The sequence below is a fragment of the Trifolium pratense genome, linkage group LG2 (assembly GCF_020283565.1).
Source record: "Trifolium pratense cultivar HEN17-A07 linkage group LG2, ARS_RC_1.1, whole genome shotgun sequence".
Lineage (NCBI taxonomy): Eukaryota > Viridiplantae > Streptophyta > Magnoliopsida > Fabales > Fabaceae > Trifolium > Trifolium pratense.
The window spans coordinates 17,904,522-17,927,724 of record NC_060060.1 but is presented as its reverse complement, the minus strand read 5'-3'; the positions used below and the strand labels follow the sequence as shown (position 1 = coordinate 17,927,724).

At 33.3% G+C, this 23,203-nt stretch overlaps 3 protein-coding genes across 4 annotated transcripts; 2 read left to right on the top strand and 1 right to left on the bottom strand.

The window, feature by feature from the left end:
- Positions 1-884: 884 nt before the first annotated feature.
- Positions 885-3,143, top strand: LOC123903751 (transcription factor bHLH93-like). Of its 2 annotated transcripts, none has more exons than XM_045953348.1 (4): positions 885-1,569; positions 1,866-2,036; positions 2,148-2,315; positions 2,801-3,143. In XM_045953348.1, the coding sequence occupies exons 1-4, from the start codon at positions 1,021-1,023 to the stop codon at positions 2,885-2,887; spliced, it is 975 nt and encodes a 324-aa protein (XP_045809304.1). In that variant the 5' UTR covers positions 885-1,020; the 3' UTR covers positions 2,888-3,143. The 2 variants fall into 2 exon arrangements, with proteins under 2 accessions (XP_045809304.1, XP_045809305.1); XM_045953349.1 differs by having other exon boundaries at positions 890-1,569; positions 1,866-2,018.
- Positions 3,144-9,692: 6,549 nt separating this feature from the next.
- On the bottom strand, positions 9,693-10,959 carry LOC123903752 (uncharacterized protein At5g65660-like). The gene is made up of 2 exons (XM_045953350.1): positions 10,439-10,959; positions 9,693-10,203 (listed from the first exon to the last, which is right to left on the bottom strand). Exons 1-2 carry the CDS (start codon positions 10,673-10,675, stop codon positions 10,054-10,056), a joined length of 387 nt encoding a protein of 128 aa, XP_045809306.1. The 5' UTR covers positions 10,676-10,959; the 3' UTR covers positions 9,693-10,053.
- Positions 10,960-20,567: 9,608 nt separating this feature from the next.
- Positions 20,568-21,978, top strand: LOC123903742 (senescence-specific cysteine protease SAG39-like). The gene is made up of 2 exons (XM_045953336.1): positions 20,568-21,131; positions 21,221-21,978. The coding sequence occupies exons 1-2, from the start codon at positions 20,690-20,692 to the stop codon at positions 21,811-21,813; spliced, it is 1,035 nt and encodes a 344-aa protein (XP_045809292.1). The 5' UTR covers positions 20,568-20,689; the 3' UTR covers positions 21,814-21,978.
- The last annotated feature ends 1,225 nt before the right edge of the window (positions 21,979-23,203 follow it).

The following is a 23,203-nucleotide window of genomic DNA, read 5'->3' as shown; positions in this document are numbered from 1 at the left end:
CGACTACTAGACCGATAAACAAAAAAAGAACATCTGTCATGATGATGATGTATAACCATCTTAGTCTTAAAGAAGAGTAAAACTTTGATTTCCCACTTCTAAAGAATGAGATCATGTCTTTGGTAGACCATCTTAGTTTTAAACGATTTTTAAGCACCAATATATCTAATGTAGACCATATGTGACACTTCGTTACCCTATAATGCACTTTAGTACTAAGCTATTACATTGTGAGGACGGATATCAACATTCACTCTAATATTTCCACTTCAATACTTTCTTATTGAAATAAATTTATGTAGATTACACCACTTTAATAATAAGTCTTCCTAAATAGAATGTCGGAAAAAATTTAGATGGTAATTTTTATTTTATAATTCAAAATACTAAGTTATTTGAATATGAGAAAGTGTCTGATTGATTGAACGACAGTAATATCTTAACTATGTAAATGCGAGGAAGTCTTGACTGCATAGGGTATTAGAATTTGTGAGGCTTATACTCAACCATAAAAGCTAGCTTGAGAGTTGAGGTTTGCATTACACTTATAAAGGCTATCTATGTCATATCTCTAGTCAATGTGAGACTTCTAACACACCCCCTCACGTCCAGAACTGAACAAGCTAGAACGTGGAATCAACAACAACGGGTGACCCAAATATGAGAGGTCTTCACAACAAACAACAAATGAATCTAGGATGGACTCTGATACCATATTAGAATTTGTGAGGCCTATACTCAACCATTTATGTCATATCTCTAGTCAATGTGAGACTTCTAACAAAGGGATAGTCAGACTCACATATATTTCACCGAGTAAGAAAACGTGTTAAAGATTATTAGAGGGACTATATAGCAATTTTCATTTCATTACTTATTACAACATTATTTAAAGAAATTGAAACTCCTCCCATTTTCTAATTCAACTTCATATCCCATTGTTAAGACTCTTCTGTTTGTTTTTTTTCTTTAGTTCACAAAAGTGGGAAGAGAAAAAAGAGAGAAAACAACACAGAAAAAATGGAGCTTTCTCAACTTGGTTTTCTTGAGGAGCTACTAGCTCCAAGAAAAGACACATGGAATGCTTTATCACCTGGTTTGAATGAACTACTACTCCCTAATGGTTGGAACTTTGACTCATTTGATGAAAATCTTCTCATAAATCCATCTTTAAATCCATCATTTGCTTCATTCTCAACACCATTAGACCATAGATTTGAATGTCCTTATGGAACTGATGCTGCTTCAGCATCATACCCTTTTGTTGATGGGTTTTCAGTGCCAGAGCTTGATGATTCAGCACCAATTTTACCTCATGAAAGTGTTGAAGAGTTTGGTTTTGTTGGAAGTGAGAACAAGAGTTTGGAACAAGGTGAAATTAGTTGCAAAGTTGAGGAACAAGTGAGTGAGATTCCTGTTTTTAATATGGGTTTGTGTGGTGAGAAAAAAGCTAAGTCTAAAAGGGTTGAAGGACAGCCTTCAAAGAATCTTATGGCTGAAAGAAGGAGAAGAAAGAGGTTGAATGATAGACTTTCCATGCTTAGGTCAATTGTCCCTAAAATCAGCAAGGTGATTCAAAACATATAATGTGTATGTGTAGTGTTTATGTATTTAATTTGTATGTGTATGCTATGTAGTATCGACATTTCAGATCGAATGTGTGTCTGGTGTTCGAAAATGTGTTCAACACAACACTGACACCAACACATAACACATGTATTTACATTCAACTATTTTATTTTATTAAATTGTTACCTGTGTCAGTATCATGTGTTGTGTTTGGTGTTTGTGTCTGTGCTCATAGTTTGTTGTACGAGTTGGTTTGAAGTGATTTGAACTAACAAGAAAAATGCAAATTTTGTAAGATGGACAGGACATCAATTCTTGGAGATACAATTGATTACATGAAAGAGCTTCTAGAAAGGATTAATAAGTTGCAAGAAGAAATGGATGAAGAAGGAACAAATCAAATAAACCTTTTGGGAATTTCTAAAGAGTCAAAGCCAAATGAAGTAATGGTAAGAAATTCCCCCAAGGTAATAGTTTAGTACTAGTAACTCATGTCAAACCCTTGAAATTATGCATAATCATAGATTAAGTTCATGAATAAATGTAATTAATGTAATGTTTTTTAATAAATTTTTCAGTTTGATGTTGAGAGGAGAGACCAAGACACAAGGATTAGTATATGCTGTGCTACAAAGCCAGGATTATTACTATCAACTGTGAACACATTGGAAGCATTAGGCCTTGAGATTCATCAGTGTGTTATAAGCAGTTTCAATGATTTTTCATTGCAAGCATCTTGCTCAGAGGTTAGTAAAACTTTTTCGCGCATCTTTGCATGATAGCGAATTTGGCAGAATCACAATGTGCCATTGATTTTGACACAAACTACACTTTAGAATTTTAAGTGTGTGTTTGATTTTACTTTTGGAGACGTAAAATTAATTCTAGAGAAGTATAATTGATTATGAGATGTTTGGATGTTCTCGAGTAAAAATTGATTTACTCATACTAGAATTTGGGACTTTTTTTCCTCTACAATCGGCTTTTAGCCTAATAATTATCGATGAACTCACTTTTAAATGAATTTATTTACATACGAATTTATTTTACATGAATTTTTGTAACCGTAAAACGAAACATACAATAAGAAAATTACGGTGCCAATGTGATTTCATAGAAGTAACTATTGTTCCAAACATACACTAAGTATCCTCAATAATTGTTTGCATGTAATTTGAAAGAAAAAAACATGTTTCTTACTTCTTTTAACATATTGATTTCATGAATTTAGGTAAATGGTCAGAGAAATTGTATGAATCCTGAAGAGATAAAGCAATCCCTATTCAGGAATGCAGGTTATGGTGGGAGATGTCTCTAGGAAAAATGATGGAAAGCTGACATAACAATTTGCAGATGGTGAAAAAAAGAAAAAATTTCCTCTTCTGTAATTTAAGTAATTAGGATGTTAAAAAGTTGTGATGAGATTCCAAATAAGTTGTTGGCTTTGGTTAATGCATTCACTTTTAATGCAATCACTAGGGTATTTTAGAGCTAGTTTCACTTTCTCTGTGTCTTAAAATTCCACCTTTTTAGTAGTAGTAAATTGATAATGGAATCAAAGTGATTTTAATAAATTCCACCTTTTTAGTAGTAAATAAATTGCAGAGCTACCAGTCAAACACATAAAATGCTAGTACTCTACTTGATGCTCCATGAAAGATCATATCTAGCTTATGTTTGGTATCACGGTGAATATGTCAGAATTACGATAATCCACCGTGATTTTGTAGAAGTTATAGAGTGTAGTTTTTCAAAAATCATGATAATCCACCGTGATTCTGACACACCGACTCTGATACCAAACATAAGCCTAGAATGTTAGTTGAATGTTTGAAATTTGAATTCACTATGATTCTGACATACCGAAACATACATTTTTTACTTTTATGATAAAAGTAAAATCTACTCAATAAAATTATTTCGACCAGATTCAAACACGGATTCTTCAAAATCATTCGTCTTTAACTAGAGTTCATTGTACAATTGTGACCCGCCACTTGATTATACAGAATTACTGGTCCTGTTTTAAAGGACAATAACAATTATATTGAGCCAAGTTTATTGAAGTAAATTGGTGATTTCCGAATCAACGTACTGTGACTTTAATGCTAAGTCAACTACAAATCAAAGTACTATGACTTTCAGTGTAATGTAACCAAACCAACCATATAGTGCATGAGTTGACTCAAACGTACTTTTGAGATATCTAAACACATTCATTAATAATCTTTGGCCATGTCTGTGAATCTTATTATATCATGAATTACAGGTAAGCAACAATTTTTTGTTACTTAGAGAAGCAGGTATCTTTGAGTGGTTTCAGTAAACATCAAAACAAAGACACATTTACAACATTTTGGGTGATTTGCATATTACTGATCAGAGTCTGGAGAAACGTCTAGAGCAACAACAGACCGATAATTAATGTGAGACCAACCACTCACACTTGATACATATTTATGTAGTATTACTTAACGTGAGACTAATCACTCACAGTACTTGATACATCAAAGTGATTCAACCTTACCATTAAAAAAAAATAAAAACTTTGTTACAATAGATGAGCAAATATAGTTCCTAAAATAATATTGAAAATCAAACCGTTTTTGTACAGACTTCAAGATATGCTGTTAAAAATGCTAATATATCAAAGATTTTGTTCACATTAATGAGTACAGTACATGTATAAAACGGGATATTCAAGATATGCATGTTACAATATGGACAAGGTAAAAGACATGAAATGGATACAGGTTCCAACTTCCAACTAGTCAAAATGATTTATTAAGATAGTAGCCTAGCTAGTAGGAGATAAGGAATATGTTTATATGACTATAGGTGATATAAAAGTTGTTGAAGTTGTTTAGAGTTTAACATTGCTCAGGTTTTCGGACCGCTGAATGTATAAATGTGTTTGCGCATTCTCATTCTGAGGTAGTTTTTGGAGATGAGATTCAAATCTATTTGACATGGTATCAGAACTGGTTAATGATTATAATATGGGAGCTGTTGAGCTTAATTTTTATGCCTCTCAGGATAAAAAAATTTACATTATCAACTCGTTGTGATCAATTATGTGTGTAATTTTAAAGGTGGTTATGATAAAAATCAAACCGTTTTTAAAGATTTGAGGGTTATGTTTGATTGACAATTAATTAATGTAAAAACTCTTTACATAGTGTATATGAATTAAAGAAAAATTGGTCATGTTTAATCTAAACTCGGATATTTTCCATTGATTCAATGTTAACTAAAACTTATGCTCCAAAGTTTGATCTTTTATAATTCCAAATTAATAAAATCCGTATAATATAGGTGAGTCTATTCATATATTTACAAGTCCAAAATCCAAATAGTTATAGTATGAGGAATAATCAAATATGTAGTAAACATTAATTATAAAAAAAGAACATCATTCTAAATTTCACAGATAATTAAAATACTTTTTCATACAAATAGGTCATCATACTAGTGGCAAGAGATTTACCAGATGGGGTTGATAATTCATAACCAATTAAGGACAACTACAAGGAACAATAACCAAAAAAGTCTAAACGGGCTAAAAGCTGGGGTCAGTCAAACTGGTGGGCCGGCCCACAAGTTCAAGCAAATGTTTGGTGTTGTTTTTTTGTTACCATGTAATTGGTATTTGGTGCGAAGTTTTGACCGTTGTTTAATCGTGGCTAATTTTTGTGAAAAACTATTGTGAGGCATATAAGATGGATTGTTCCTTTTCAATTAAATCTTTTCCACATACAAAAAATAATGGTTATATGGGTGATGATTGATGAACCGATGATATTTAGAATGGGTATATGGCAAAAAATGGACAAAAAAATATTTTCCACATACAACACCCATGCCAATTACTATCATGCATATAGTTGTCGGAATCCAACCGGACTAACCTCTAGAGTTGGACAAACTGAGAGCCATTAATCCAATGTACTACTGTTTTCGTCTTTATATATATATATGAGGAGGGATTAAATTACACCGGTGTAACATTTGAGTAATGTTACACCGATCAATAACGCTTTAACGAATACAAATTTTACAAAATCCACCGTTGGATTGGAAGTTTATATCGTATAGATCATCCATATTAATTTTTACAAAAATCTAAAATCGTTTGGTATGTTATTGAGACCAATCAAGATTAATGATTTATGTGTTTTTATTGAATACTGTTCATCTTGATCGATCTCAATAACATATCAAACGATTTTTGATTTTTATAAATTCTAACATAGATGATCTATATGATATAAACTTTCAATCAAACGGTGGATTTTGTAAAATTTGTATTCGTTAAAGCGTTATTGAGCGGTGTAACATTACTCAAATATTACACCAGTGTAATTTGATCCCTCCCATATATATATATATATATATATATATATATATATATATATATATATATATATATATATATATATATATATATATAGTATTTTGTTGACTAAATCACAAGAATTAAGAAAGTTGTAGTAATAATAAATTTATTAACAGTGGACGTTGTTTTAACAATTTTATCTTTTAAGAAAAGTAATTTATTTATGTTTTATGGTAATATTTATTGTAAAATGTAGAAAAAAATGTATAATAATTAGGAGCACGTAGGTAAAGAAATAATATATGTGGTTGAAAATTGAAATATGATGTTACAAAAAGGGACAAGAAAATTTCTCAACCAAATCTTATATTTAGGGACATAAGCAGTATGGAGTGGGATGAATAACTCAATTAGTTAAACTAGTTGAACTAACGATTACAAGAGAGTTGGAGGTTCAGGGTTTAAATTCAAGATTTTTACCATAGATCAAGTTTATTCTTCAATCATGATCATCTGGTGTAAAGAGATTGTTTGTTATTAAGAGATATTTAAGGTTAATTTGATTCTGTGTATTCAAAGGAATATACATCTAATCATCATGAAATAAAAATGGAATATTTACAAAGGATCCAAAATACATTCTATTCTATGGAACCTCCAAAACATGTTCAAGAGCTACAGTGAACATATATTGCTTTCTGTGTGATCTATATTCCAAGCTTAATCAATACCTAGATGGATACAATACAATGAAGTTAAGGTTTCTCTAAAGCCTACTATCTAAATGCATTACATCTAGAAATTTCTCACTCACATATTATTACAATGGAAGTTTGGAACAAGAAAAGAGAGGATTGCTACTTTTTATTAACTACAAGTAAATGCTACAACACTTGGGATTTTTTAAGAGCTAGATGTTGATTAAAACCTCAAGTGAAACAACTATAAAAGAAGCAATTGTAGTATTCAACAAGTTTCAGTCAATTAGCTCGAGAAACACCTATTGACTTTCACATTCAACTCCAATGTCAGCTTTGGCAGGTGTGAGGTGGGTTACGTTTCATATTGCTTAGATAAGTGGAGGTTGAACACTTTATAAATGAGAGCAGGGACGGACCTAGGAAGGCCACTATGTAGGCCTATGCCCCCACTTTGATGTGAATTTTTTTATACTACTATACATATATTATATTATATAACAAATAAATTAGTTGATAAATTTAATAGTAGTCCACACTCAAGCCCCCACACAATCGGTTCAAAACTTACTTAGTTGTCCACACCCAAAAATTTATGGGAGATGACCGGTTAAATAATTATTTAGTTACTTATATTGAGATATTTTTCTTGATGTTGAAAAAGAGAAAATTATTCAATATTATCAAAACATGGAACATAAAGCCACTAGGTTTGGTCTAGTGGTGAGGGGTTTGGGTAGTACGTTATAAGTCCTGGGTTCGATTCCCAGCTCATTGTAAACAAAAAAAAAATATGGAACGTCCCAAAGAACAATTATAATGTATTTTTATGCTTTTGAAAATGAAATGTTATATTTATTTAATGATGCAATTTTATAATGACCCCACTACTCAAAACTTCTGGTTCCGTCCCTGAATGAGAGGACACCCATAAACCAAACGCCTTAAAGTTTTGGATAAAAATATGGTGTCCAACTCACTTGTAGAATTGTTCTTAAGCTCCATATGGATGATTCTCGTCCGTCCTCTGGTAACCCAACAATGTCACCATCATAGCCCTCATCTGAATTGTCGTCCATGAGATTGACTTGCGACTGTTGAAACTTATTGATGGACAAAATGAGGTCATAGAGCTAGAAACAAATCAATGAACATAGAATAAAAGAGAAATTCTTTTTTTGTTAGAAAAATAAAAGATTAAATTCTATTATTCAATACAATGGATCACTTATTTAGACATCACTGAGTGTTAGTTATAAGGTTTTAAAAAACAGTACGCTATCAAAAAAACGTCCGCGGGAAAATGACCGTTAATCTTTATTAAAGTGTGATAAAACAATTATGAAAAGTAACATTTATACTCACAGAATTGGACAAGTAAATACGTAATTACATTTAAGCTTAGTTTTCAATTTTCTAATAAATGAACCAAGTATCTTTATGATGTCCACTTATATTTTATTGTCTTTATGATGTGTTTCAATTTCAATGTTATTGTTAATTATATCATTGACTTCTATTTTTGTTTGTAAATTATCTAACTGACTAACTCTAAAGCTGAAAATCATAGAAAGAAATCAAGAAAAAAGAAAATGTAAACTCACATGACGGTTTGAGAATCACATGAGAAAAAAAAAAAAAAAATTACGGTTTGAGAATCGCATATGTGAAAGTGAATGATGAGTGTAAGGGATTCAGAAAATAAACATCAAAATAAACACAACCTAAATTAGGTCCACCTCCTAATTCCATAATGAGAAGACACACCTCAACTTTCAAACCACCAGAAAAGACACCGACCTGACCCAAAAAAATGCCACTGAACAATAACTCTTGAACCTTGAATCGAAAGCGAATGACCAATTTAAGCATTGTATTATTAGTTTTTCATATCTATAATAAATAGCGGTCTTTGAATTATTTTTTTTCTCTTTTTAGGAGGAGACAATATTTGATGATGATGAAAAGGAATTTAGAAGGGAACATGATAATATAACTTAGAAACAAAATAATGAAAAGGGGAATATGGTGCTAAGATATTGTACAATTGCATGATAGCTGTGGTCTACGATATGTAATGTTTGTACCTAATTTTTTTGCAAGGATTTCCAATATATAATAATCACTACTCGTCTCATCTCATCAAAGATAGGAATGATAATATCTATCTTAGATAATATATTTTTCTTGAATTGCATATGCCCCACTTTGTTATGAGTCCCTCAAAGGGTGAACGAGAACGATACCAAGGCTCAATTATTATGTACTCTTTTTTTTAACCATAAGGTTCAACTATTATGGGTTAAGTTTTATGGTGCGACAATTTTTTATCATTGAGACAAATTTTTCATCATACAAAATTTTGTATTTTTCTCCCTTTTATTTGTAGACTTTTCTTTCACTTTTTTGCACATCTAATTTGCTACTTTTTATTAAAAAATCACTTAATGAGATCCTTTATACGTGGAAATAAATGGTGTAGTGGGTAGGATAGCTGAAAATGATGTTCTTGTAATAAGAAGAAAATCCAACAAACCTATGCCTTGCTCGATTGTATAGATTAACCATAATAGTAATATAATAAGAGTTTAAAGATGGTAAGCAGTCAGTGTAATGAAATTTTACACAAACATCCAATGAAAAATCATCATTCTTCCATGTCATATAAGTAATTTTAAAATAACCATACATAAGTGGGGTGATGTGGCAGAAAGATAAAATATTATTAGTTGTTTGTGTGATATTCGTTTACTCTGTCTGTTTATATTTTAATCTCGTATATAATAAATCTTGTAAAAAAATATAATAATAATAATAATATAAGTGTAAGATATACAGTAACAAAGAGTTTAATTGATATGCACCGACGGTGTAAAATAGTTTTGCACAATCGTCCAATAAAAAACCATTATTTTGCCATGTCATATCAGGAAAGTGGGGTGGAGTGGGGTGATGTGGCGGAAAACATGGTTGATATTGGTTGACAGTGTAAAATTATTTTACACCGTCGGTGCATATCAATTAAATCCCAGTAACAAAATATAATGGTGCAGGGAAAAAAGATATATGCAAGCCAAGGGAAAACCAAATTGGATGTTTAATCAATAAAAGCATTTTGATTCCCTTAAATCAATAATTACATACATAAAAAATTCTAATCAAATAGTACTAACATTTTAAAAGTAATTTCATCCCCGCAAACTGCAAACTATGGTTCGTTCCAATTTGAAAATACAAACACTTTGATGGGTTGTAACAGTAAATTTCATCCCCACAATCAAACACTTTTCGATGTCCGTATCTCTTTAGTATTATAGCGAGTTTGTCATAATCACATTAAATTACTGTGATTTTTGTTGATCGAAATACAAACAATTGGTGGCAATGCATATGCACAATACTTCTTCTATACACATCAAGTTAATTTATGATTAATCATTAATTAATTTGCTATGGTGGTCGCGGTGGCTTCTCCACGCTGACAATAATCTCTTCTGGCCGTAATGGCTGACACGGGCAAGGCATAGCTATAAACTTCGGCACATCATCCCCTGGCATTAACACCGTCAAGCTCTGCTCCTTCTTTTCCATCTCCATTTCCTATTCACCAAGAAACAAAATTTTAAATTCAAAATTAGATACAACAAGATTAAAATCTATTGTAAAAGATAATAAATAGTAACGTAAGTACATAACAACTAAACACTAGTATTTGTTTATTTAATAAAATATTAAAATACTACTAACATAAAATTAATTTTGATTTCGAATTGCGAATGTGTTAGTAAAATTATGATCAAATTAAGAATAAATGCCACCATAATCAAATTGTTACCTTGAATTGAGGATTGGACTTGGAGGGTAGAGATTGGATGTGGGCGCGTGTGTGTGCAGCCTCAAGATCGGAGAGAGATTGATGGAGTGAACGAAACTTTTCCCAATGGTAACAACATGAGAAGATGCCACTTAAGCTGAAGATGATGAGCAAGAGGAGGGCAGTGCCGAGTGGGAAGCCCATGGACGGTCGAGATGTGTCTACTTGTGGTGGCGAAAGATCGTGGTGGCTCTCCATCTTGATAACTTAACCAAATACTACTTTTTTGTTCGGATTTTGGTGATGTTGTTCCTATATGTATGTGTAGTTGAGGAATGAAAGGATAATAGCTTATGGGATATGAGTAGAATTAATCAAGTGATATAGAAGAGAAAGGGTGGCAAAGCAAATGGGAATGGATTGTGTTGTTGGTGAAGGAAAGTAGGCCTGGGATATTTAAACACTTTAGAGAGAGCGTATAAATTATAGAATGGCAACAAGTTGAGGAAAGTAAAGTGACTAGTTATCATGTGTGTTTTAAGTATTTTTTAAATATTTCAAAAGTTACTATCGTATGATTTTGTGAACTTTAAAAGCTTTATATAATCTAACGAGTGCTCTCAAGTCATTCTTTAAATTTATTATTTATTCAAAAAGTTAAACATTTTAATTTCACACATTTTCATAAAAAAATCCGTATAAATTTATTATTTAAAGTATTTAAAGAGTGTCCAACGATACAAGTTAGCAAGACAAAAATGTTAATATTAGGTGATGTTTTTGTTTTCCTTCCAATAACATTAAATTAAACTAATTAAACTAAACCCGAATGATGTCCGGAAAATGGTACGGTAGGTTACTGGGGTCACTCCTCTTTGGCTTGCCATGGAAGTGACGAAACATCCACTTATTGGAACGTGGAATTTGGAGATATTTAAATTATGAAGTTAAGTAATTATTACAATAAAGAAAAGAAGAAAAAAAAAGATATATATTGTGATTTTCTTATTACATATTTTATTTTTGTTTAAATTTGACCTTCTCATAAAATTGTTGCTAGCTTTGCCACTGACAATATCCAACTTGTTGCTATGCCAAGTAGTTCAAGCTGGAAAGGCATACAGTCATCTCTCGAATGGATATGATATATGTCGTGTGAATTTCAAATACCTACACATTTGAGAAATCCTTTATATTTTGATTTTACATAACTTACACATTTGAGAAAGACAAATTAGAAACGTTGTCTATTAGTAATAGTACTACTACTTTTTTTTTTGAGGTTAAAAATACTTCATTAAGAATAAGCTGGAACACAGCTATTAATGATACAAGGTTCAGCAGACATAGCTGCAGCAACAGAAAAACCAGAAGAAAGAGGAACAACTCCTACCCAAGTTCTATTACCCATAATCCTAGCCAAAGAGGCCAAATTGTGAGCATCAGAATTTTGTGTTCTACTAACAAACAAAACACATACATTTGTCAACCTATTCATTAGCTTCCTACAATCCTCAGCTATTAAATTAATAGCAGCAAAGCTAGAAATTCTATTAATACAATTTACCACATTAGCAGCATCAGAATAAATAGAAACAGAGTTGATTCCTTGATCAACGACGAGTTGGAGAGCCCAACGAACCCCTAGTGCTTCAGCCATAAGCGGATCAACATAAAAGTCTTCTCTTTTGCATGCACTTAGGACTGTTTCGCCATCCGAGTTACGCAAAACCAGTCCCCAAACGGTATGTCCAGAATTGCTGCAACCAGCATCAACAAACAGAGAGAAAATGGGGTTAGTCATGCCAGGCTGGATAGGGACATGTGCCACTGGAGCTCTTCTACACCTTGGGGGATTTGCTTCATTAAAATCATGGACAAAACTCATAGCATCAATGGCCAGGCGTCCCGGGTCCAATTGTACACCATTGAACACAGCAGCATTTCTTCCTGCCCAAAATTTCCATAGCAACACACAAAATAATTGAACACCCATGGGGTCTTGACACAATAACCATTCCAAAATCCAATCATGAAGATCAATATTCATAGGGATATGGGACCCAAGATGGGAGGCAAAAAGAGTAAGCTTAAAAATATCACACTTCAAAAACAGATGTTGTGAGGATTCCTCCTCCCTAAAGCACAAAGGGCATTGTAAATCAAGAGTGATACCTTTGTTATGAAGATTTGTTCTAGTTGGAAGGATATTTTTAGCAAGTCTCCACAAGAAGTTCTTAACTTTATTAGGTATCGGGGCTCTCCAAATTTCCTTCCACAGTTTGCTTCTCCTAGGACAAGACGGACCAGGTTGTAGTCGAGCTTTTTCATCACATAAGAGGTGATAGGCTGAACGGACTGAGTACTCACCATCCTTCTCCCAATTCCAAATTAACGTGTCCTGAGGTAGTCTAAAGGAAAGAGGAATGCTAATAATAGTTTGCGCCACCTGCCTGTTAAAACAAGAGAAAATCATATCCCGCTTCCATTGCTTAGTATCAACGTCAATAAGGTCTGACACAAGTGCATCCTCCGGCAACGGACAGTTTGGGCCTCTTGACTCAATGCATTTTAAATCCGCCATCCATGTATCCTTCCAGATTCTCACATTACTACCATTTCCAATTTTCCACACTCCCCCTTTAGTAACAAGGTCACGTGCACTAAGAATACTCCTCCAACCATAACTAGGTTGGTAGCCCTCCTTTGCGCATAAAAAATTTCCTCTTGGATAGTACCGACTCTTTAAAACCTTCTCTAGTAACGAGGACTCCCCAGTCACAAGTCTCCAACAATGCTTTCCAAGTAAAGCTTTGTTAAAATCCTCCATACCTCTGAAACCCATACCCCCATCTAGTTTTGCTTTGGATAGTCTCTCCCAACTCATCCAATGAATCTTCCTTCGCTCCTCATTTGAACCCCACCAGAATTATGCCAACATAGAATCAATATCCTTACAGCATCCCACCGGCATCTTGTAACAACTAAGAATGTAATTTGGAATAGCCTGCGCAACAGCTTTAATGAGAGTCTCTTTCCCCGCTCTAGAGAGAAATCGTTCCTTCCACCCCTTTACCTTCTTCCAAACCCGGTCCATGACAAAAGAAAAGACAGCCTTTTTAGATCTCCCAAAAGGAATAGGGAAACCCAGGTATCTTGAATGAGCCTCCACTGCCTTTGCACCCATCATATTACAGATCATATCTTTGTCTTCGATTCGCACATTTCGGCTAAAGGAGGCTTCTGATTTGTCAAGGTTCACCATTTGACCAGATGCTTGTTCGTAGGTAGCAAGGATGTTAAGAATTGTTGAAACTTCGTGAGAGGAAGCTCTAGAGAAAAGGAGACTGTCGTCTGCGAAAAAAAGATGTGATAACCGAGGTGCTGTCCTTGCCACTTTGATACCATGAATCTCCTTTGAATTTGCGGCCTTATGGATTAAACCTGAAAGAACATCAGCACACAAAATAAACAAATATGGTGAGAGTGGATCGCCTTGACGCAATCCGCGTTCTGGACTGAAAGACTTGCTTGGCTGCCCATTGATCAAAATCTGGTAGGACACAAATGAAATGCACCGTAAAATAAGATCTGCCATCTTGTTTGGGTACCCCATAGATAAAAGAGTTTGATGTATAAAAGGCCACTCGACACGGTCATAAGCTTTTGACATATCAAGTTTCAAAGCCATAACTCCTTTCTTTCCTTTTCTCTTCTTTTTCAACCAATGAAAGCACTCCATTGCAATAAGAGCGTTGTCTGTAATCAATCTACCTTGGACAAAAGCACTTTGTTCTATATCAATAACATCAGCCAATGTCGCCTTCAACCGGTTAGCTATAACTTTCGTGACGATTTTCATGATCACATTACAGAGACTTATTGGCCTAAAGTCTTTTGGAGAAGAAGGGTTTTTACATTTAGGGATAAGGACCAAGAAGGTTTTGTTTATATCATGAGGCTGACCATTTAACTAGTAACTAGTGTGTCTTTAATTATTAACATTTGGTTCCCAAAATTTTATGTATTGCCACTTTTGCTCAAAATAACAACTTGCGTATTTTGAATGCCAACACACACTCTATGCCAATTACATGCAATGCACTTGATAGCATTAATATAATGCATACATCATTAGGCCATTAATTACATTTAGAATCACAATTTAGGAATTGGTGTACATAAGATAATTGATTCTAATTGTTCATTCCTAAAAGGTACGTGTATTGTTTTTCATAGAACTTCTCAACTTCATCTTTTCAAATTAACAAATTTGTCATCTCTACTAACAAGAATTGAAATGTCTCTTTTAAGCATACTTTTAGAGAGGGTAATGAATGTGTCGATTGACTTGCGAAGATTGGAGCTTCCTCTGACGATATATGCTTTGAAGATTTGGAGTAGTTGTTCTCATTAACTCAGTCTCATATTGATGGTTGATGTTGTGGGTGTTGCTCGTTCGTGAGCTTAGTTTCTTTTTTTGTTTCAGTGTTAACTACAAGAAAATACGGGATTTGCTACGACGGTCTTTGTAGTCAACTCGTAGCTAATCTCTAGTAAAACAGAGTTAGCTACAGATTTGTTGTGAATTAGCAACAGTATAGGGCGTAGCATGGATTGGGTGGCAAATCACCTATCAAAACATTTCCTAGCTAATTTGCAACTAATATATAGAATATCCTAGCTAGTTCCCAATTAATGCCTAGTTAAATAATGTTCAAACGTTTATGTTTCCTAACTAAATTGCTAGGATATTTCACAACGATTTTGCAATAAATCTCTAGCTACACATTCCTAGCGATTTCGCAGCCAAATCCAAGCTTTTAAAAAAAATATATAATTATAAAATGCTGATTATGAATTCATGCCCAAAATTCAAGCTAATTATAAATTATTTATCATCTATTAAAAAATAGAAATAAGCCTAATTAAATCAACATGATTTACAACTACATACAACTACAAGACTAAATTTTACGCATAACAAAGTAACTAAACACATGTTAGCATTATATAGGTAATCAAGTATATCCTCTAACTTTGTCAAAACTAAAAAACCTAATGAAAATGAAGACATAATATTCTTACCTTTACAAATGAAATCAAAGTACAAAAACATTTAAAAGCTTTTATTAGCAAAACTGTACCTAGAACCATAGCTCCATCATTTGGTCTTTCATATCCCTCTCCTTCCTTTAAGATCTTCTTAAGGACCTTCCTATCCTTAGTAATGTCAGATACAATCCTCCACAAGACTAACCCAAGATCCATCTTGCCCTGATCACAATTAAAGCTCAAATAAATTTCGAATAATTCATCGATACCATAAATTTCGAAAAATGCTATCTCAGCAAATTATACGATTTTGCTAACAGATTATGCGCATACCTTCAACCATCTGATAATAGACACTACCCAAGTCCTTGCTCTCATACCACAAAATAGACACGTTAAAATAACCCAGATTGTAATGTATCAGCCGAACCTACATAATAATTATGAAACATATTATGTAAACAGCAAGGAAAGGAAGAAATGTCGAATCGGATTTTGAATGAACTAAATCAGATTTTGAATGAGGGGGTGGGGGCTATTCCAAAGTCAATAACATAGTTCAAATTTTGATTTACATAACCATGTTTCACTCATTAAAATTAAAACTTTAGAACTAAACAAGTGCTTTACTTTATATAAGTAATACAACAATTATTTTTAACATATATACCAGTAACGAAAGAAAAGTAAAACTTAGATATTAATCATTAAACACAGTAAACAGCTACACATATTCATCTTTACTGCACAAATGAGTTAGAAAAACATCAAATAAGAACAAAGGCACCTCCTATGCTTTCAGACATTTCACAGTTTTTGGATACTCAAGTTAAATATGTTAACAGTTCACATCAAGAGAAGTATTAAAAAATCAAAATGCCAAATAAAATCCTGATAAATTTGAACAAAGCTTAGAAAAAGTTGTCTCACCTCCAAAAGTTGTCTTGTCTTCCATGACAAGAGTCTCACCCTCTGTTTTGGTTGCTGCATGTACTGCAGTCATGCCAAATTGTGAAGATATGTCTTAGTTAGATAACCATAAGGAGGCGTACAATAAGAACACCATTCACTTCATTCAATAGAAAACCAAAAGCCACTCAAACTAAAAAATATTCATGGAATCGTAAAAACAGAAGGCCACGCTGCCACTAGTCACATAAGGGTAATTTAAAAGTGGAAGAGGTTACTAAGATTGATGATCAAAGAAGAAATAAAGCAACAAAAATTCATCAACTATTACATACGTAAACAACTAGACGTGTCCTGTAATGCATCAATAATATATATGAAATAGAACCATTACCTCTCTTAATTCTTTAACTAAAATAAGAGTGTCAACCAAAAGTAAAGAGACTCGCAGACTTAGGATCATTTTGATTGAAAATCAACCTAGTTATTACAAAATAACCATTACCTCTCTACAAACTTTTCCATGATTAAAATTTGATCATTATGCATGGAAAGGTTAAAACAAAATTCATTTTCCATATATGACAATTAAAGAACATATGATCAGATACCTCGGTAATGGCAGCCTCCAATGTCGACTTGTGAGCCTTCGTGCAAGTAAGCCAGCCTGCAAAATAATCACAAGATCAGTAAAATGAAACTCACCAAAAGTAAAAAGGGAGTTTTTACAAAAACAAGAAGAACTTTAATCCGAGCATCCCATGTAAGAAAGCCTACAACAAATAAATATAGACCAAGATGGTATGGTTACCTGCGACTGCCTTCAATGTAAAAACCCAAAAGTCTAACCAAGTTCTTGTGCCTCACATGCCCAATAGCCTAAACATCCACTCTAAATTCCTTTTCAGCTTGTCCACTGCATGATGAGCATAAATAGTATTAGAAACTAGCTGCTTACAAACATGCTAATAAAACATGAAACAATATACTTAAACACAAAGCTTTAGAACTGGAAATATAAAGTAATCATGCAATTCAATTAAAAGTAGTGCCAATACTCACAGATTATTTAGTAGCATCTTAATAGCCACTGGATTCCCATTGATCAGCTGGCCTTGATAAACAACTCCATATCCCCCTTCACCAATAATATTCGCTTTTGAAAACTTGTTTGTTGCAAGTTCTAAGTCCCTCAATGTAAACCAGTGGCCCCAGCCAAGGTGAGAGAACTCAGGAAGATCAAACAGAAGGGACAGTGAAGTCAAAGAAAGCCTGTGTGCAGAAAGGGACTTATCACAAAGCATTTTCACAAACAAATAGGGTTGAACATCATCATTCCCAATGCAACGCAAAGCATTTTCACATGCCTATTTGTCAAACAGTAATTAAGCAACACAAACAAAAGAAACTGAAATTTCAATTTTCAAACCAAAAGTATCAAAGACTACATAATTTTACATCACAATTTTATAATATCATGCATTCAATTTATTCAAAACTAATAAGCCTGTTTGAGAAAAAGCATTAACTAAGCTAAATCTCAAATTTCACGTTATCACAAACAAATAGAGTGCATTGATCGTTACCTTAACTGCAAGTCTGCATCTGCATGAAAATCGTTTTGCACAGCATCCTCCACAAATTTTAACCATTCTACGGGCGAAACTTGAAGCAATTGAAACCTAGAGGATTTGATTTCTCGAATAACTAAAGCCTCGTATCTCAAAGCCAAACAACTCTTCAAAATTGAAATTCGAAAACACAAAAGAAAAATACGAATTAGCATATTGTTATACAAACAATTGATATAGAAATTGAATCATTACAACACTATTAGATCTATGTTATTCCTAGGGTTACGATTTCAAAACTTTTTGTGTGAAATACGAACAAATTAAATACATGAAGAAGCTTACCGTAGAAGTACCTCTTGATCTTCAACGAGAAGCTTACTGTTGATGTATTCTGCGGTGATTGATTGAATAATGGATACTGATTCAGATTTGAGGAATTGCGTCAAACTGGATCGAATTTCGACTAAGGATTTCACGTGTTTGGAGACCAAAAGTGAATCCAGAAATCGGAGTGTGACGTTACCGAAACTGCGAGAAATGAAACCAAAACTGCGATGACGTAAACTCAGAGATCGATCGGAGATAGAGAAAGAGAGAGAGAGAGAGAAAAGAAAATCAAACCGCAATGCAGATGATTTGGCAATGGAGAAGGCGGTGACAACAGATAGTAATCGGCGACGGCGGTGACAACGGAGAGCAATCGGCGACGGCGGTGACAACGGAGAGCAATCGGCGACGGCGGTGACAATAGAGAGCGAGCGCAATGGTGGTGGAATCGAAAACGGTGAGAGAGAGAGAGAGAGAGAAATTTGGGGAAAAGGAAATTAAATGAATGACAATATGTATTTTATTATTTATTTACTATTTATTTTGAGGAAATGTTATTTTTTTTATTGGAAACTGTCATTCCAGAAGGAATGAATGGATGAAGGGAAATTTGTGGCTAAGCAACTACAAGTTAACTTGAAAAGATATCTGTAGCAAGGTTTTGGTAGCTAATCTGATATTTTCTTGTAGTGGTTGTTTGTTTTATTTTCCATTACATAAAAAAAAAAAGTATGTGTAATGAGTGGAGTCTGAGATCGGACCATCCACATTAGACTTAAAAATAATTATATAAGTGAGTTGGACGTTACATTTTTATTCAAAATTTTAAGGTATTAAGTTTATGAGTTATCTGACTTATATATATTGTTCAACCTATACTTTTTCAAATAATATGTAACTTAACTCACTACACACTTACCAGAACAATTATTTCCTTTTATTTTTCTCTCATATATTTATTTAATTTCGTCTCATTTTCTCTCCAAAACTAAGCAAAATAATGTGTACTCTTAAGTCTTATTGACAACTGGAGAACTATATAGAGTGTGCAAGTTGATTGACTTGCTTCCCAAGTTGGACAACAATGCTTCGTAAGCATAGAGTGGGTTCCTATGTGGATGTGCTCAACCACACCCTGAAATGCCACCAATGTTTTGCAATTCTATGTGCCAGATACAAAATGAATCATCTTAAAATAGCAAAAATAGTGTATATGTGGGATCCCAAATGAATTGACTTATTAAAAAAATGCACTATTTTTTGGAAGATCCATCTACTATATGGGGTCTCTCATATTCACAATACTTTAGAATTTACAATATACTCACGTATTATTTCTACTAATTTTATTCTTATATATTAGTTTATTTTAAAAAATTATATGTGATATAAGTCCCACTTTAAGTTATTAAATCAAATACATTTTTTATTTATTTTTCAAATATATCTTCATAATTTAATATTGAGAGTCCAAAGAGATACTAACTAAGACATTTTTTATCTATTTATTAATTAAGAAATTTAATTGTTGTATGGAAAAGAAAAATTATGAGTTAATTTATAAAATTGTCCTTCATTAATAGTATATGAATGATAAATTGAAGAATTCACATAAGAGAAAATAATAAATAGTCAAATAAAATTAAATGTTTTCTTAGTAATATAAAACGACTTATAATTTGGTACAATTTTTTTTCTTTCCGAAAACGGCTTATAATTTAGTACGGAGAAAATAATATACAATATTCTGGCTTACAGGGATGGATCTTCTTAGACCTTATAGACAACCTTTGGGTTCTGTTCTGGGTTCAACACCTTTTGTTTTTATTTTTTTTATTCTATTTTTTCACCGCACCTCGTAACATTTTTAAGTAAGATTTGCCACTGCTGGCTTAAATGACAATCAAATCTGTCATTCAATTCTATTGACACATAATACACCTTCTGAGTTAACACAAAAATGAATGACTTGTATTGTACTCCATTTGGTTTTTAATATAAGATAAATTTTATTTTTTAGATTGATTACAAATATAATGTATCTGATTAACCGTACATGGAGTTGATTATACCGTCAAACCTTCGCTTTTCATTATCCAAAATTTGTCCAACGCACACGGCATCGTTGGATTAGACTAGTATTTCAGCGTGTTGTATACACAAGGGTCTTATTCACAAAATTCTCCCAGGCACGTATAGTCATAGAAGATAATTTTGTTTTAAGCTTCAAATTAAAAACTATACAAGAATGTTAATGAAACTGAAATTTGTTTTGCCTATTATAAATACCACAATATTCTTTAGTACAAGCACCACACATCTTTCTCAACATTTAACTGCTAATTAACCAACATCAAAGCAGTTATTTGTTCCCAATATTGTCACACTTCATTAGCTAGTAGCTACCATGGCTGCCAATAATCAATTATATCATATTTCATTAGCATTGCTTTTTTGCTTGGGATTATTTGCTATTCAAGTAACTTCTCGCACTCTCCAAGATGACTCTATGTATGAGAGGCATGGACAATGGATGAGTCAGTATGGCAAAATCTATAAGGATCATCAAGAAAGGGAGACGCGTTTCAAGATATTCAAAGAAAACGTGAATTACATTGAAACTTTCAACAATGCTGATGATACCAAATCATACAAACTAGGCATTAATCAATTTGCAGACCTCACCAATGAGGAGTTCATAGCATCTAGGAACAAATTCAAGGGGCATATGTGTTCTTCAATCACAAGGACAACTAGCTTTAAGTATGAAAATGTAAGTGGAATCCCATCCACAGTGGATTGGAGGAAGAAAGGAGCGGTGACGCCTGTGAAGAACCAAGGTCAATGTGGTAAGTGTTTATCGAATAAGTAACACATTTAATTCTTTCTATGTGATAAAAAGTTGAATTATCAGCTAACTCTAATTTACATTTTGTAGGATGTTGTTGGGCGTTTTCTGCTGTTGCAGCAACCGAAGGAATTCATAAGTTGAGTACTGGAAAATTAATCTCTTTATCAGAACAAGAACTTGTTGATTGTGACACAAAAGGTGTGGACCAAGGATGTGAGGGTGGTCTTATGGATGATGCTTTCAAATTCATAATTCAAAATCACGGACTTAGCACCGAAGCTCAATACCCCTATGAAGGTGTTGACGGAACATGCAATGCAAACAAAGCATCTGTCCAAGCAGTTACTATTACAGGATATGAAGATGTCCCAGCCAACAGTGAGCAGGCACTGCAGAAAGCTGTGGCAAATCAACCAATATCTGTAGCCATTGATGCTAGTGGATCTGACTTTCAATTTTACAAAAGTGGCGTCTTTACTGGTTCATGCGGAACTGAGTTGGATCACGGTGTCACTGCGGTGGGTTATGGTGTCAGTAATGATGGAACTAAGTATTGGTTGGTTAAGAACTCATGGGGAACTGATTGGGGTGAAGAAGGATACATTATGATGCAAAGGGGAATTGAAGCTGCTGAAGGAATATGTGGCATTGCTATGCAAGCATCTTACCCTACTGCTTAAATGTCAAACTTAATACTTATAAATTCTACCACTAAACTTTGTAATTCGAACTAAACTGTGTTTGATTGTGCATTTATCAGCTACATTCATCATGGTTTCTACAACTAGTTGTGTATATTATATACTTATACTTGTGCATTTATCAATACAATGAAGATATTAAGAGTAAAACTTACTGTCCACTCTTCTTTTTCTTCCGAAAACTGAAAAATCCATTAACTTCGATATCACAATTAAAAGAATATATTTTCATACATTTTTCACCTATCTATTGTATACAACAGCACACCTGCGGTGCAACCAAGTTAAACGTTTATCCTTTGTTGGAGACAAAAATAATTGTTGATCAACACCTTGCATCAAATCCAAGTACTTAATACAGTCAGCTATGCTGTATTTAGAGTTAAGTTGTTCTATGGCAGCTGCCCTCATCTTTGAAGCAGATGCCATCTCCAATATTGCGTCTGCAATAGCATTATCAACTCCTTTACGTCCTCGTTTCCGACTACTAAAAGTTGCTGTAGGTGGTTGAACTGTTTGAGGGTCATTTGCATCTTCATCGTCCTCAGTTTCAGAATGGACTTCACAATCGCATACTGCCTCCTTAACACTGAATGTCGATTTTTGAGTTGTTCCTTATCCCATTTCAGACCTGTTTTGTTGTAAAATCCATCACAAATATATTTCTATGCTTTCTTATTGAATGAATTGTTTTGTTTATTCCCTTTGTGTACTTGGTCAACCATCAGGTCTGCAAGTATCTTAGTGAGTGATGTTGTCCACTTAGCCCTTGATTGTTCCAGCTGCAGAGTTCTCGACCTTGTAATATGGCCCGCCATCTATACTTTAACTAACATAAGTGCTCGATAAAGACAGGTTTAAACACATACAGTCAGACACAATATACACACTCAAAAACACGTGTATGCACAAATATAAGAGGATGATCGTAGCAAGACTGAATTCTAGTACTTGGATATATAAAATTCTAGTTCACCGTGGCTTGGAATAATTAAAAGAGTGCAATAAAACAACCTAAAAACCAAACCAAACCGAACTAATCAAGAGTTCATTGATTCGGACATTGGATTCACTCAAAACCGATCCAAGCCGGTCCAATTACACCCTATAGTAACTTACATGTATTCCCTTGTGACTCTAATGAAAGAAATGAAATTGTCCTATATTGTACTATAGAGAAATCAAATGGATTTAAAATTTGAAGTAAAGAAGGAAAAAGAGAAAAAAAAAGTGACTAAAGTTAAAATTGAATCTGTTTAAGGGATGACAATAAAAATACAGGTTGTAATTCAAAAACCTCTTTAACTAGAAGAAAAGTTAAACAAGAACTCTACATTTTTACTACACCAAATATCAAAGCATCTAATAT